At 40.4% G+C, this 12,661-nt stretch overlaps 1 protein-coding gene and 1 non-coding gene across 2 annotated transcripts; one reads left to right on the forward strand and one right to left on the reverse strand.

The window, feature by feature from the left end:
• Positions 1 to 10,324: 10,324 nt before the first annotated feature.
• On the reverse strand, positions 10,325 to 10,885 carry LOC145050722 (uncharacterized). The gene has a single exon (XM_078998926.1). It carries the CDS (start codon positions 10,883 to 10,885, stop codon positions 10,325 to 10,327), a length of 561 nt encoding a protein of 186 aa, XP_078855052.1.
• A 994-nt stretch (positions 10,886 to 11,879) lies between these two features.
• LOC145056060 (small nucleolar RNA R71) lies at positions 11,880 to 11,986 on the forward strand. The gene has a single exon (XR_013685598.1). It is a non-coding gene; the product is annotated as a small nucleolar RNA R71 (small nucleolar RNA).
• Positions 11,987 to 12,661: the final 675 nt, after the last annotated feature.

Here is a 12,661-nt window from a genome sequence, read left to right on the forward strand (position 1 = left end):
TGAAATTGAGATGAGAGAGTCTTCGGTGCCACAACCAGCTTTCGTCGGATTAAGCTTTCGATAGCAGACATATGGCTGGGTTTCCTTTGATGGGTTTCATGTTCAGAGGAAACATTTCACCCTTTCGCTCTGACTCAGAATCACTTTCTTTGTCTTTTTCTCTATGATTTCAGAACCTTCATCATCGAATGAAACTTTGAGACCTGTACCTCCAACAAGCTGAGATACACTGATGAGGTTGTGTTGAAGCCCTTCCACATAGGCCACCTTCCTTATGGTAAAATCACCATTCGTTATCATCTCATATCCCTTTATGGTGCCGAAAGAGTTATTTCCAAACTTAACGTTGCCACCATTTGCAAGAGATCTGTATTCCCTGAGTTCTTCTTTCCTCCCTGTCATGTGACGCGAGCAGCCACTGTCGATGTACCATTCTTCGTCAAACTGCTCGTCACTTATAACCTGCAAAAATTAAGCAGATTTAGGAACCCAAAGTTTCTTGGGTCCATGTGAGCTTTTCATGGGAACAGGAATAGTAAGAGAGATGTCAACTAGATATGTTCGTTTTATTAGAGTTGTTTCATCTTTCTTTTTAATGGTAAAGACTTTTATTTTATTGACATTAGAGATGTTCGTTTTGGACTTAGGTTTGGATTCATCGACCTTTTGCTTTCCCTTCTGTTCAGCAGATGGATGAGGTTTTTGAGAATCAACGGAATTAGCGTTAGAGCAAGATGGAGATGAATGGTTGGAAGTAGAAGAACGAGAGGAATTAGGAAGAGAGGATTTGGATTTGGATGGAGATGTCTTCCTTGCTGATGACTCTAGGTGACCCTTTTGCTTTTGATCGTTGGTGGGGTTAACCTTTGAGTCTTGTTCCTTTTTTATTTCGGAGCCGAACCTCTGTGTTCGGTTGGAGTTGTTTTTGGAACCGAACCTTTGGTTTCGGTCGAAGTCTTTTTCAGAACCGAACCTTGGCTTTCGGTTGGTGTTTTCTTGTGAACCGAACCTTGACTTTCGGTTGGTATCTTCTTGCGAACCGAACCTTGACTTTCGGTTGGTATCTTCTTGCGAACCGAACCTTGACTTTCGGTTGGTATCTTCTTGCGAACCGAACCTTGGCTTTCGGTTAGTGGAACTTTCAGGCTTTCGTACAGGATTGTTTTCATACTTCAGATTCTTGTCCTTGTGTGTATAGTATGCGTTCTGGGAGTGCCAGAATTGTTTCCTTTCATAAAGATTTTTCCTGTATCTTTGGTTCCTCTCTATCTTCTTATCCCTCATCTGCTTAGGTTGATGATGAACGTTCGCTTTCGTTTTTGCTGTCACTTTGACTGATTCCTTTTGAACTTCAGGAGTTTTTCTTTGAGCAGAGGGAGCAGATGGAATATCTGAAGAAGATTCAGTTTGCCCTGAGGAAGTAGAAGGAGTATCTGATGAAGTTTCGCTTCGAGCTGTAGGTGTTGAAGGAATGTCTTCTTTTGCTAAACGATCATCCACTTGAGGAATTTCTTTGGTACCACTTGTACTTGGTCCACTGAAATTATCAGGCTTGTTCAAGGGTTCAGGTATGTACCTCCCTTTCTTCATCCAGGAGGTTCTTTCAGAAAGACCAACGGTTTCCTTTCCATTATCAATAGGAGCTTCCCAGAAATACTCATCACAGCCATCAGCATTGTCTTCGTTAACAATAGCTGTGAGTTCAGCTGTTTGATGTTCGGTTACTCCAGTCACTTTGTATACTTGATTTGGAGTGGTCCTGACCTTTTGATATACAACAGTCTTTTCTACTAGTTTCGGGGACTTTTGTTGGGACAATCTAGCGAATTCCACAGAGTTTTCAGAAATAAGATTTTTGTGGTTTTCAGTTTCGCTTTTAACAAATTCTGAGCAGTCAACCGTATCCTCCACAGAAATTTCACTCATGTTTTTGTCCTCGTTAAGCTCAGATGCATTTTCAACATCGATTTTGTTTTCTGAGCTTACGTTGACGTTAAGAGAGTCAAATTTTTGCATGGTTTCGGTTCTCAATTTAAGTCGGTCATTTTCGTCCAAAAGATATTTGAGCATGTCCTTGTGGTCTTTGGACTTAATGAAGGACTCAATTTTGTCCAGTCCATACATATAGGTTGGATTGACATCATCAGACGATATCACACTCTCACATTTGTAGGCTTCGGCATCGATTTCATCCTCCTTAAATTCTAGAAAGGGCAAAATCATGCGATGGATCTTTTGGCCTATCTCACAATCCAAGTGAAGTTGAGTAATATTGGAATACAAACGTTTAGCTATTAAACAAAAAACATTTCGTTGTTTTAACAATTTCAAATTGTCTCTCTGCAAATAAATGTTTTCGTCTTTAACTTTAATTAATTTTGACTCTTTTAACTCAATCCACATTCGCCGCTCCTCACTCTTCGACGCCGCCCTGCTTAATTGATCAGTCAGGTTAGAATTGGTGACTCGAGTTTGAGTTAGGCTACTATCTAAATGAGAAATTCTTGTATTAATATTTCTTAGTTCTTTCTCGTAAGAGGATGGTGGTAATTTAGATGAAATAAAAGCAGATTGTACCTTCTTTATGAGTTCATCGAGTTCATTGAACTGTTGGCTGAGTGGTTTGGCCGTAAAGCACATATCCTCCTGCACCTTCGGTCCATTGCTTCCTCCATCGGTGTTGTATCCCCTCATTTGAGACACTTCAGTCACCATGAAGCATTTTCCACCACTGCTTTCCTCCTTAGCCACATATGCCTTTCCATGAGAAGGCTTCCTCACTTCTTCGTCTTCTGAGTCAGTAGACCAAACTTCAGTGCTACCGAACTCATCGTCATTGACCGAACCCTGCACAATAAGAGCATTAATAGAAGGGTTAGCGGTAGACTTCTTCTTTCTCAACTCATCCAATCTCTTCTGCAGCACAGCTTCCTCATCATTTCCATTGTCCTTTTCAGCCATCTTCTTAAGAACACAGTCCTTAGCGTAGTGGTTCTTGCCACCACAATAGAAACAGCTTACTCCGGAATCGCCATCTGCTTTCGGTTCCTTTTTGAGCTCCTCAGCTTTCGGTTCATTGTTCGCTTTTTCCGAGCTGTAACTCCCCTGCCAGTTTCGGTTTTTGTTGCTGGGGAATCTCTTCTTTATGAATCTCTTAGGATTGGATACCATCATGGCATAATCCTCAGTTGAGAGGTCATAATCTTCCAAGTTGAGCTCTTCATCCTCCACCACAGCTTTACTTTTAGATAGGAGGGCCAACGAACCAAGACTGGAGACAACATTCTTCTCTTGAACCACAATCTTCTCTTGGGACTTTAGAATACCCACCAGTTTCGCCAAAGAATATGATTTAAACTGTTCATGGGCTTTGACTGTGGAAACAACTGCTCTCCATTCAGATCGCAGTCCGTTCAACAAAGTAACCTTTTGTTCGATGAGCTTCCTTTCAATGTCGTGTTTGATCATCTTGCTGAGAAGATGATTGAAGCGATCAAACGTCTGGGTCACAGTTTCTTCGGCCCCTTGCCTGAATTCACCAAATTCAGATAGAAGCAAGGTTTGGATGGAATGTTCAAGATCTTCGTCTGTGGAGTACAGTTCGCGAAGTCTATCCCACACTTCCTTCGCCGTAGTGCATGAGCTGACCAGCCTGAATGTGTCGGACTGAAGGGCGAATCTGATCAACCTAAGTGCCTTAATATTGCATTGGAGTTTGTCTTTTTCATCTTGCGCGATATTCGTCACGTCCTTGAGCAGATCATTGTACTCTTTTTGCGTCTTAATGATTCTGGACGTCGTAGAATGAGAAAACGATCCACTGATGATGGCTTCCCATATGAGATAACCATTGTCCTCCGATCCAATCACATAATCTTCGAAATGATGCGCCCATACTTCATAGTCATGGGTGTACAAGATTGGAATCTTTGTCGTCGAACCGATGCTGTTGGAAATATTAATAGGGTTTGATTGCGTTGCGTCCATAATGATCGTAAAAGCCTGTTCAAAGATCAGACTTGTAATAAAGCAGATTAGGGCAAAATAATAAATACTAAGATACGTCAATTAAGATGACGGCTCAATAAATATCAATGATTGCGGAAAAACCCTAATGGAAATCTTTTTCACAGAAAAGATGTGTATCGATTACACAGCCTCCTTCTCGGATACCAATTGATGGGATTAAAACAACTTTTAATCTAAGAAGATCGATTAGATCTTGAACAAGTATATGAATATAAAACAGTAAAAACGCAATAATAAGAACAAACAGCTTGAATCAAACGTGTCGAATGATTAAAAATAATCCTTAGAAGAGCTCGATTAAGAACGTCAACTGTAAAGGATTGGAAGATTACAAGAACGATTACTCGAAAAATATTGTACTCTTGATTAATCGCTATATCGATAATCTCTAGAATCTTAACCTAATATGCATGCAAGCATTAACTTAAATACTATACATAAAAGGCTCTCGGTTGGACAGGCCCAAACCGGAGAATAAAAGGCTAATCTAACGAGCCCAAAAGACGCAACATCAAAACTCTTTTCAGCCCAACAATAATAAATAGGGGTTTTCTCTAATTTTACAAGACTAGAAACTTACTAACTATCACTTAAACTAAAAACTAGAAAAGCAAAGATTCAACTAAATTCAATGACGAAAGGAACTTCTGTTTAGTTCAACTTAATTGATCCTATGGTTGATATTATGGTAATAGTACAATGAATTAATTCTTCTATTGGCTACCGATTCAAGTGATTAGCTTCGCGTTCGCTACACTAATCCTTAGAGAACAAACTAACTCAAACAGTGATCAGTTGTCTAATTTAATTTAATACACTAAATTATTTATTCGGGTTAATTTAGACTTGTAATAGCTAACTAATTTGGTCTTTTAGTTAACCTCTTGTTGATGGTCGTGACACAAGTTCACACTTGAATTTACCTAATTTTCTATTAATTCTAGTTTCACGTTCATTAATCCTATACATATGATAAAGTGGTCACATAAACATACGAGGTTGACAATTAAAAGATGTTCATACTATTTAATTATCTTCCTATCAACAGAAAAATAGTTATCATTCACACACAAGGTTCTTTAACAAGCTAAAATCAACAAAATCACCAATATTGAATTAATCCTACCAGAAATCAAACCATAGTTTCAATATTCTATCCCCAAACAGAAGTTTAAGAGTTTTTGCTCATGATTGAGGTAATTAATAGCTATAAAACGAATTCCAATTGTCTAACCATAATTGAAAAACAAAAGATTAAGTAGAATGATGAGAATTTGCCTCAAATCTCCTTCAGAATTGAATTCTAGGTTGTATCTTCGATCTCTAGGATTCTTTTGACTCTCCAATCGCAGCTCTTCTCTCCAAATAGGTTCCAGAATAACTTATGTCGATCTGGACAGCCGTTTTTATAGATTCGAACCGACTCGTCGAGTTCATCCCTTAATTCCCGTACACGGTAAGTCACGGAGCCGTTATCTTCTCGAATCTTCGATGCTACTCGCCGAGTACCTTGTATTTTTAGCCTTTTTCTTCTTTGTTCAACTCCCGAGCTCCCAACCGCTTCTCCTGCTTCCTTTTGCTTCCGAGCTTTGCTTTTGGACTGAAAACACAATTCAAACACTTTTAAGTATCTTTTGTCCATGATATGCAACTAAATTAGCTAACAATGATAAAAATATATACTAAATATAAGGCTAAATATGCAAATATCAAAATACCGCACACTTGATGTTTGCTTGCCCCCAAGCAAAATTAAATTTTAGCACATTAGAATCACATAGGACAACTCCAACCCAACCCAGCCATTATGCCAAGACCGCAACGCTTGCATTTGTGTCTAAAATTTTCCTAATAACCCCCCATACTCCAAATACTCACAATCCTCATAAACATTCGCCCACTTATCCCGAACAATGCTCATTTTATGCATCCCTCTGAATCCATCCGTAGAAAACCTCCTATCCTCAAGGTATTTTTGGTTCAGCAACCCAAGAATACATAGTCTAGAATTACAATTTATGATACCACTATGGAGCTCTTTTGAATTCTCCACTTCCTTGATAATTTGATCTTTGATTTGATTTTTGGTATCTTCAATTTTTGAACTCTTGGAATTTTGATCTTTTGATCTTCACTTTAGTTTCTCCAAAATTCTTCAAATTTTTCTTGTAATTTTCTCTCTTTTTTTTACATGTAACTCACTTTTTCACTCAAAACCCTTCATGCTTAAGCAGGGGCGCTCAACTTCAACCTTTATTGGTTAACGATAATAATTTTCCTGGATATATTTCTGGTACACGATGCTAAACATATTGCATCCTTCGGGCTAAGCGAGGTCGTGTTTTTGTCCCATGATTTCACTGGAATAAGGAAGCCACAAATGCACTAGAACGTATATAGGCTCAACTAAAAATTTGGGTCTTCATGCAATCATCAACATAACTCTAACATGGAATCCTAATTACTTTTTACCAAAATTTTCTAAATTAAATCCTAAGTAACATTTTTGGTATGCAAAAATTAAAAAATTAACCTAAATTAGGACATTAGGATTCTACATTTACTAAGATGACATCAACCCCCTACCCCGCACTTATTTTATGCATTGTCCTCATTGCATGTTATGCATGAAAAATAAAAACATGAAATATAGAGGGAATTTGAACAAACTCCCCTGGGGTAGCAGTCGCTAGGTTGATATCTCTTCTCTTCAACTCCATCTTCAATTGACTTTAGACATGGGAACAGCTCATCCATGTCTTGGGCATCAAATCGCATGTGGGCAGCTCCAAATGTGCAGGAAAAATACTGTAAAATCTTCAGGAATTGATTGCAAAGAATAAGTGGTCAAGTGGTATGTCCAACAGCATCGAATCAGCAGTCTTCACGGTGTAAAAAATAAGTGACTCGTCGAGTCATATAAACGATTCGTCGAGTATAGTCGCGGAAAGTCTCAAAAGTGTGAACATATATTGCGACTCGTCGAGTAGGTTAATTGCACTCGGCGAGTCATCACTAGGTGAAAAATAAAGAAATTATGTCTTGAATCCAGCTTGTAACAGACTTCAAAAACTTCCAATTGCTCCAGTAAACGCTCACTCATAAAACCTTTCGGACCGGACTCGACACTTAGACTCAATACGTTGACCTCTCTTGACTCGTTTCCATGTTTTTCTCACATACTCTAGACTCCTTATGCAAGAATTTCCTAAACCAAATTCTGAAATAAACCAAGGCAAATAAAACATCAAGCACATAATAGTTTAGTCCTAATTAAGAATTCAAAACACATCAAACGAAATAAAAAAAACAAATAAAAATTGTTCCATAAGACATAAAAAACTAATCTTCTTCTTCCTCACCATGGCCATGCACAGCCCCGCTCCCACCAGCTCCACTCCGCTTTTCATTAATGATCTCGTCCCAAGAAGGAATGTAGGGAAAGTTACCCCCATCAATGTGTGGAATATGGAAATGGTCAAAAAGTCGCACGTGGGATTCATTGCTGAAATTTATACCCCTCGCCATTTGGTCTTGTAGCTGCCTCATCTCGACATTGTACCGATCCATTAGCACTTCATCATTGTTCACCGGAATCACCAGCGGTTCCTCCTCCACTTCCTGCTCACGTCTCGATCTAACCCTCCTTCCCGGTGCCTCGGGCACAACCACCAGATCGTCATGCAGGATAGCATAATGATCACCGCCATAATCTTCAATAACTCTTGCCCTCCGAAAAAGAATAGGATTAAAGGGAGGGGCAGGAATCATTGTCGTCAAGTTCCATGCACCGCGGGTCATCAACCCATAGGATTTGGCTAACCGGGTCACGAACATTCCACCGTTAATCTTGGAGGTTTTCCGGTCCTTGACCGCACCCTCCGCCAAGTAAGAGCCCAAACACCATGGAATGTTGCAGAAGGTGTCGGGCGTGATGATACTCCAAAGATAAAATACGTCAAGGTTGGAAACCTTGTCGTCGTCCTTTCTTTGATTGATTGTAGTGGAGATAAGGCGGTGGATGAGGCGGTGTGTGGGTGACCTAATGCTCCCTTCTTGAGCCGATTTCGGAATATATAATTTATTGGCTATTGTGTTCCACCAACCAGTACTTGTAAAACCGTCGGGGAACACCTTATGAGATTGTTCCAAGAAGGCGCGGAAGACATCAGTAGTGACCAATGGTTGGTCATAAATCCCCAATCGGTATGCAAGTTCAATGACAGAACATTGATGGAATTCGCCCCCAAGACAAAAACTAAAGCTCTTGGGGTGGTAGAAATCATCTCCTCCTCGGAAAGATACCATGGAGAAAAATTCCCAGCAGAGTTCTCAAAACACCGGCTCTTGAATTCTGAAAACTCGGCTCCATCCATCACATATAATTGACACCCCATCGTAAGTAAATTCCTTAAAAGGTAAGGCGCCAACTCTTCCTCATATCGGACATTCTTTAACCAATCCCAGTCAATCTTATTAGGTACATAAACCTCCTTCTTCCTGATCTCAGCCAGCCTCTTCCTCCATTTTGTCATCGTGGAAGCAGATTCAATCTAAGGGAAATTCAACCAAGGAAAGTCTCCTTGGTTTCCACTTGAGCTATGTCCTCTTGAAAACATGGTCCCTGCAAAACAAAGAACAAACAAACCAGAAGACATAGAAAAATATTAAAACAGAATCCATATGGGTCCCCGACTGGACTCGTCGAGTCCATGAACGACTCGGCGAGTTTGATGAACTGCACGAGTCAGTCGACGGGTCGTGTGAAATTCGACCATAAAAACTCAAAAAAATATCAAGGGTTTTGTCCAGGGATATCCATAAAGTGTATTAGAGCAAGATTAACCATCCAAAACAACACAATTAATACAAAATCAAAACCCTAGAAATTCACGAAACTTCAAAAACGGGTATTCTATAAAATTGATACCTTAGAACATCTAAAAATCACGACTTTAACAGAATTATGGAAGAAATTAAGTACCTTTGTTGATAGAATTCGAGAATTTTGAAAAAAAAAGTGAAGAGCTTGATGAGTGCTTGAGAGAGAAAGTAAGAGTGGCGCACGACGAGTATGAATGGGATATGATCTCATTAGGGTAAAAACCCTAGTTTTACCAGATGTAAAAAATATTTTTTAATTAATTTTTTTCTGCAAATAAAATCGACTCGTCGAGTCAGGGTCAGACTCGGCGAGTCTGGTCGCGAATTGAAACTCATCTGGAATCTGAATAGACTCGTCGAGTCAGGGTCAGACTCGGCGAGTCACTTGCAAACAATTCAAAAATTATATCATTTGGTCAAAAAAAAATTCAATCCACCCCACACTTAGCCCATACGTACTCTCAAGCGGTCATGTTTGATGATTTAGAGGACGAAAACAGAAAAAGAAAATCCTAAAAACGAAAATTAAATAAAACGAGAAAGAAAGCAAACTTTCATAACGGGTTCCCCCCCCCCCCCCCCCCCCGCCAAGTGCTTCTTTTTAAGGAGTCGTTAGCTGGACTCCTTCTCATCTACATTTCTTCATTTTCCTGCATCGGGAATGCACGCCTAATCTTTTGCGGTTTGTACTTCGTCTTGTAAGTGTGTCTCTTCTTCTTGTATGCCCGTCTCAATTCTTCTCTCTTTTTCCTTGTAGCATCATCTTCAGATGCATGAATTTCCCTTTTCCTCACCTTCTTCTTCTTTACCCCATTCTCTTGCACCCTCGTTTGCACTCCTCCTTCTTTAAACTTCATTACTTCATAATCGGTCAAAACTCGGGCTCGAGGTTTGGTCATACGTGACTCAATGAATGGGTTATCAACATCATCTTTCCTAACCCTTGCATTTTCCTCTTCTCCATAACTTACCTCCTCTTCAAGTGGAATGTCTTCATCTTCTTGCATTATTGTATCGAGGCATGCTACTTGAACGTGTTGAAAATCACCATATGCTTTAACAATTCCGCCTTCTGCTGCTTGATCTTCTAAAGAATTAGGAAAAATCGTCATGTCCAGAACATGCAAGGAGTTGGTAACAAGCAAGTCAAGGCTGTCTTCTTTTCTGCACTTTTCGACGGGACTCGTCGAGTCTGTCAAAGCGACTCGGCGAGTCGGAGCGTATTCCATAAAATCCTTTGTTTCTTCTGGATCAGCTCCCCCAAGCAACTTCTCCATCTCTTCTAAGTCTTTATCAGCATCAAAGTTTTCTTCAGACGATAGCAAAAACTTACTTGGATCTTCTTCTTGCAAGAGTGCAAGTTCTTTTTGTAGTATTTCATCATCCACATCAATGAAGGAAACGTCTTCTTTTATTGCTTAATCTCTGGTAGAGCCTTAAACACTGCTGACTCATCTCCTACCCTCAATGTTAGTGTGGACTCGCATACATCTATCAATGCGCATGCGGTATTCAAAAATGGTCTCCCCAAAATAATTGGGATTTCGAGGTCTTCTTCCATGTCAAGCACTACGAAGTCCACAAGGAATACAAATTTGTCCACCTTAATGAGAAGATCTTCACAAACACCTCTTGGATGAATAATCGTCTTATACGCTAAATAGATCTTCATATTCAGAGGCCTTGGCTCCGGTACATTTAGCTTCTTGAAGAAAGAAAAAGGCATTAAGTTAATACTTGCACCCAAATCGGTCAATGCTTGAGTGGCAAGTATATTTCCAAATTGGCAAGGAATCGAGGTACTCCCCGAATCGCCCTTCTTTTCTGGTAGTTCATTCAATACTAATTCCGCCACTTCCGCCATATCTTTCCTAGCAGCAAAAAGTCCCTTAAGCAAGTTCAGATATTTGGGTTTTTGAAGCATTGTTTCAAAAAATGGAATGTTGACTTGAAGGGATTTAACGTGTTCCATGAAAGCTCTTTATGCTTTGACCTTTTCATCAGGTATGGCCCGGATTCGGAATGGAAAAGGAGGGTTGTAAGACTTTAAGGAAACAGCGGATTTGTGATCAGGGCATGGACTCGTTGAGTCCATTAGAGGGACTCGGCGAGTCTGGTCGGGTTTAGCTGAACTCGACTCTTCTGTCTTTTCTGCATGCACCTTAGTTGAGACCTTCTGTGCAGGGGTCATAGGAGTGAAAGTTTTTCCATAGCTGGAGGTTATAGCATTCACATTCTCCATTCTCGGATTATTCTCGGTTTTACTGGGAAGTTCACCCGGTTTTCTCTCGTTCACTTGATGTGCAAGTTGTCCTAGCTGTTTCTCAATGTTGAGAATAGATGCTTGCTGATTCCTAAGTATAGTTCTGGTCTCTTGTATTGCAGCATCATGATCATTGTGTCTTTTCTCGGACACGGCTATAAATCTTGTAAACATTTCTTCTAAGTCGGCTCTCTTTTCCACCACCGGTTCTTCCTTTTGATAGAAACCCCTCTCTTTTTACTTATATTGCTCTTCCTTTACCTTTTTATATTCTTCGTACGGGAGCCATTCCTTCCTGGGTTTCCGCCAATTCTCGTCGTATCTGTCGCCGCTTGAGTAGAAAACTTGCGCCTTTTTGTTTCCATTTTCATCCAAGTCACAATCCTTCGTGAGATGAGGTCCTCTAAAGTTCTCGCATCCAACTCGAATAGCATGGATTGTTTAATCCATTTTTGTCATCCTTCTATCTAAACTATCGAGCTTAGCCATCATCGCCGCCATGCCATCATTGACCGAGTTCACAACCCCCCGACTTACTTCATTTCTTGGGTTGTGGTATTCTCTAGAATGTTTAGAGAATTCTTCAACTAATTCCTTGATTACCGGGGGTGCCTTCTTTGTGAGCGGGCCTTGCGAGTCGAGAAATTGCCTTGTGGTAACATTAACTCCATCATAGAAGATGGAGACTTCTTGTTGGCTATTAAGGTCATGGTGTGGGCAATTTCTGAGAAGACCTTTGTACCTCTCCCATGCCTCATAAAGGGACTCTCCGGGTTGTTGCTTGAAGTTGGCAATAGCTTTCTTCAACTTGGCTATTTTAGAAGGCGGGCAAAAATGGTCTATGAATTCCTCTTTCATCTTAGCCCATGTGGTGACCGACCCGGGGGAAAGTGACTTGAGCCAATCCTTTGCAGCACCCTTGAATGTGACTGGAAGCATACGAAGTAGTTGGGTCTCGCGTGGCACATTTGGAACATTGAAGTAATCAGCTACATCATTGACTTCATCCAAGTGCTTGTAGGCATCTTCGTGGTCTTTTCCATAAAAGGGAATCTCCTTGAGTTGAGTGAGTATGTGGCCCTTTAGCTCAAAAGTAGCAGTAGCGGGAATTACGGGTTACACAAGTCCCGAGCCGGTATCGTCACGCATCCTCTTCTTCCATTCCCCCATGGGGACTTCATTGATATTAGCCATGGTAATAGCTAAATCGTCCTCAAAATCGGATTCATGCTCGTATGTAGGTTCTTCTTCTTCCTCGGTCTCGTACTCGGTGTCTTCTTTAATCGGGTCTTCGATTGCTACAGAGGCGTTGGATGCTCCTGATTTACTTCTCTTCTTCTTACTGAAAACGGACTTGAGGTTCTTTAGTGGCGAATTCTTTAAAGAAACGGATTCTCCAACGGATTTTCCTTTGTTCCTCTTTAGTACGGATTTCGGGTCTTCAAGAGGAGGGACCAGAGGTGTATCAGATCCTCGGGTCATGAA

This window comes from Lactuca serriola, chromosome 5, assembly GCF_051521515.1.
Source record: "Lactuca serriola cultivar US96UC23 chromosome 5, Lser_US96UC23_V15, whole genome shotgun sequence".
NCBI classification, from domain to species: domain Eukaryota; kingdom Viridiplantae; phylum Streptophyta; class Magnoliopsida; order Asterales; family Asteraceae; genus Lactuca; species Lactuca serriola.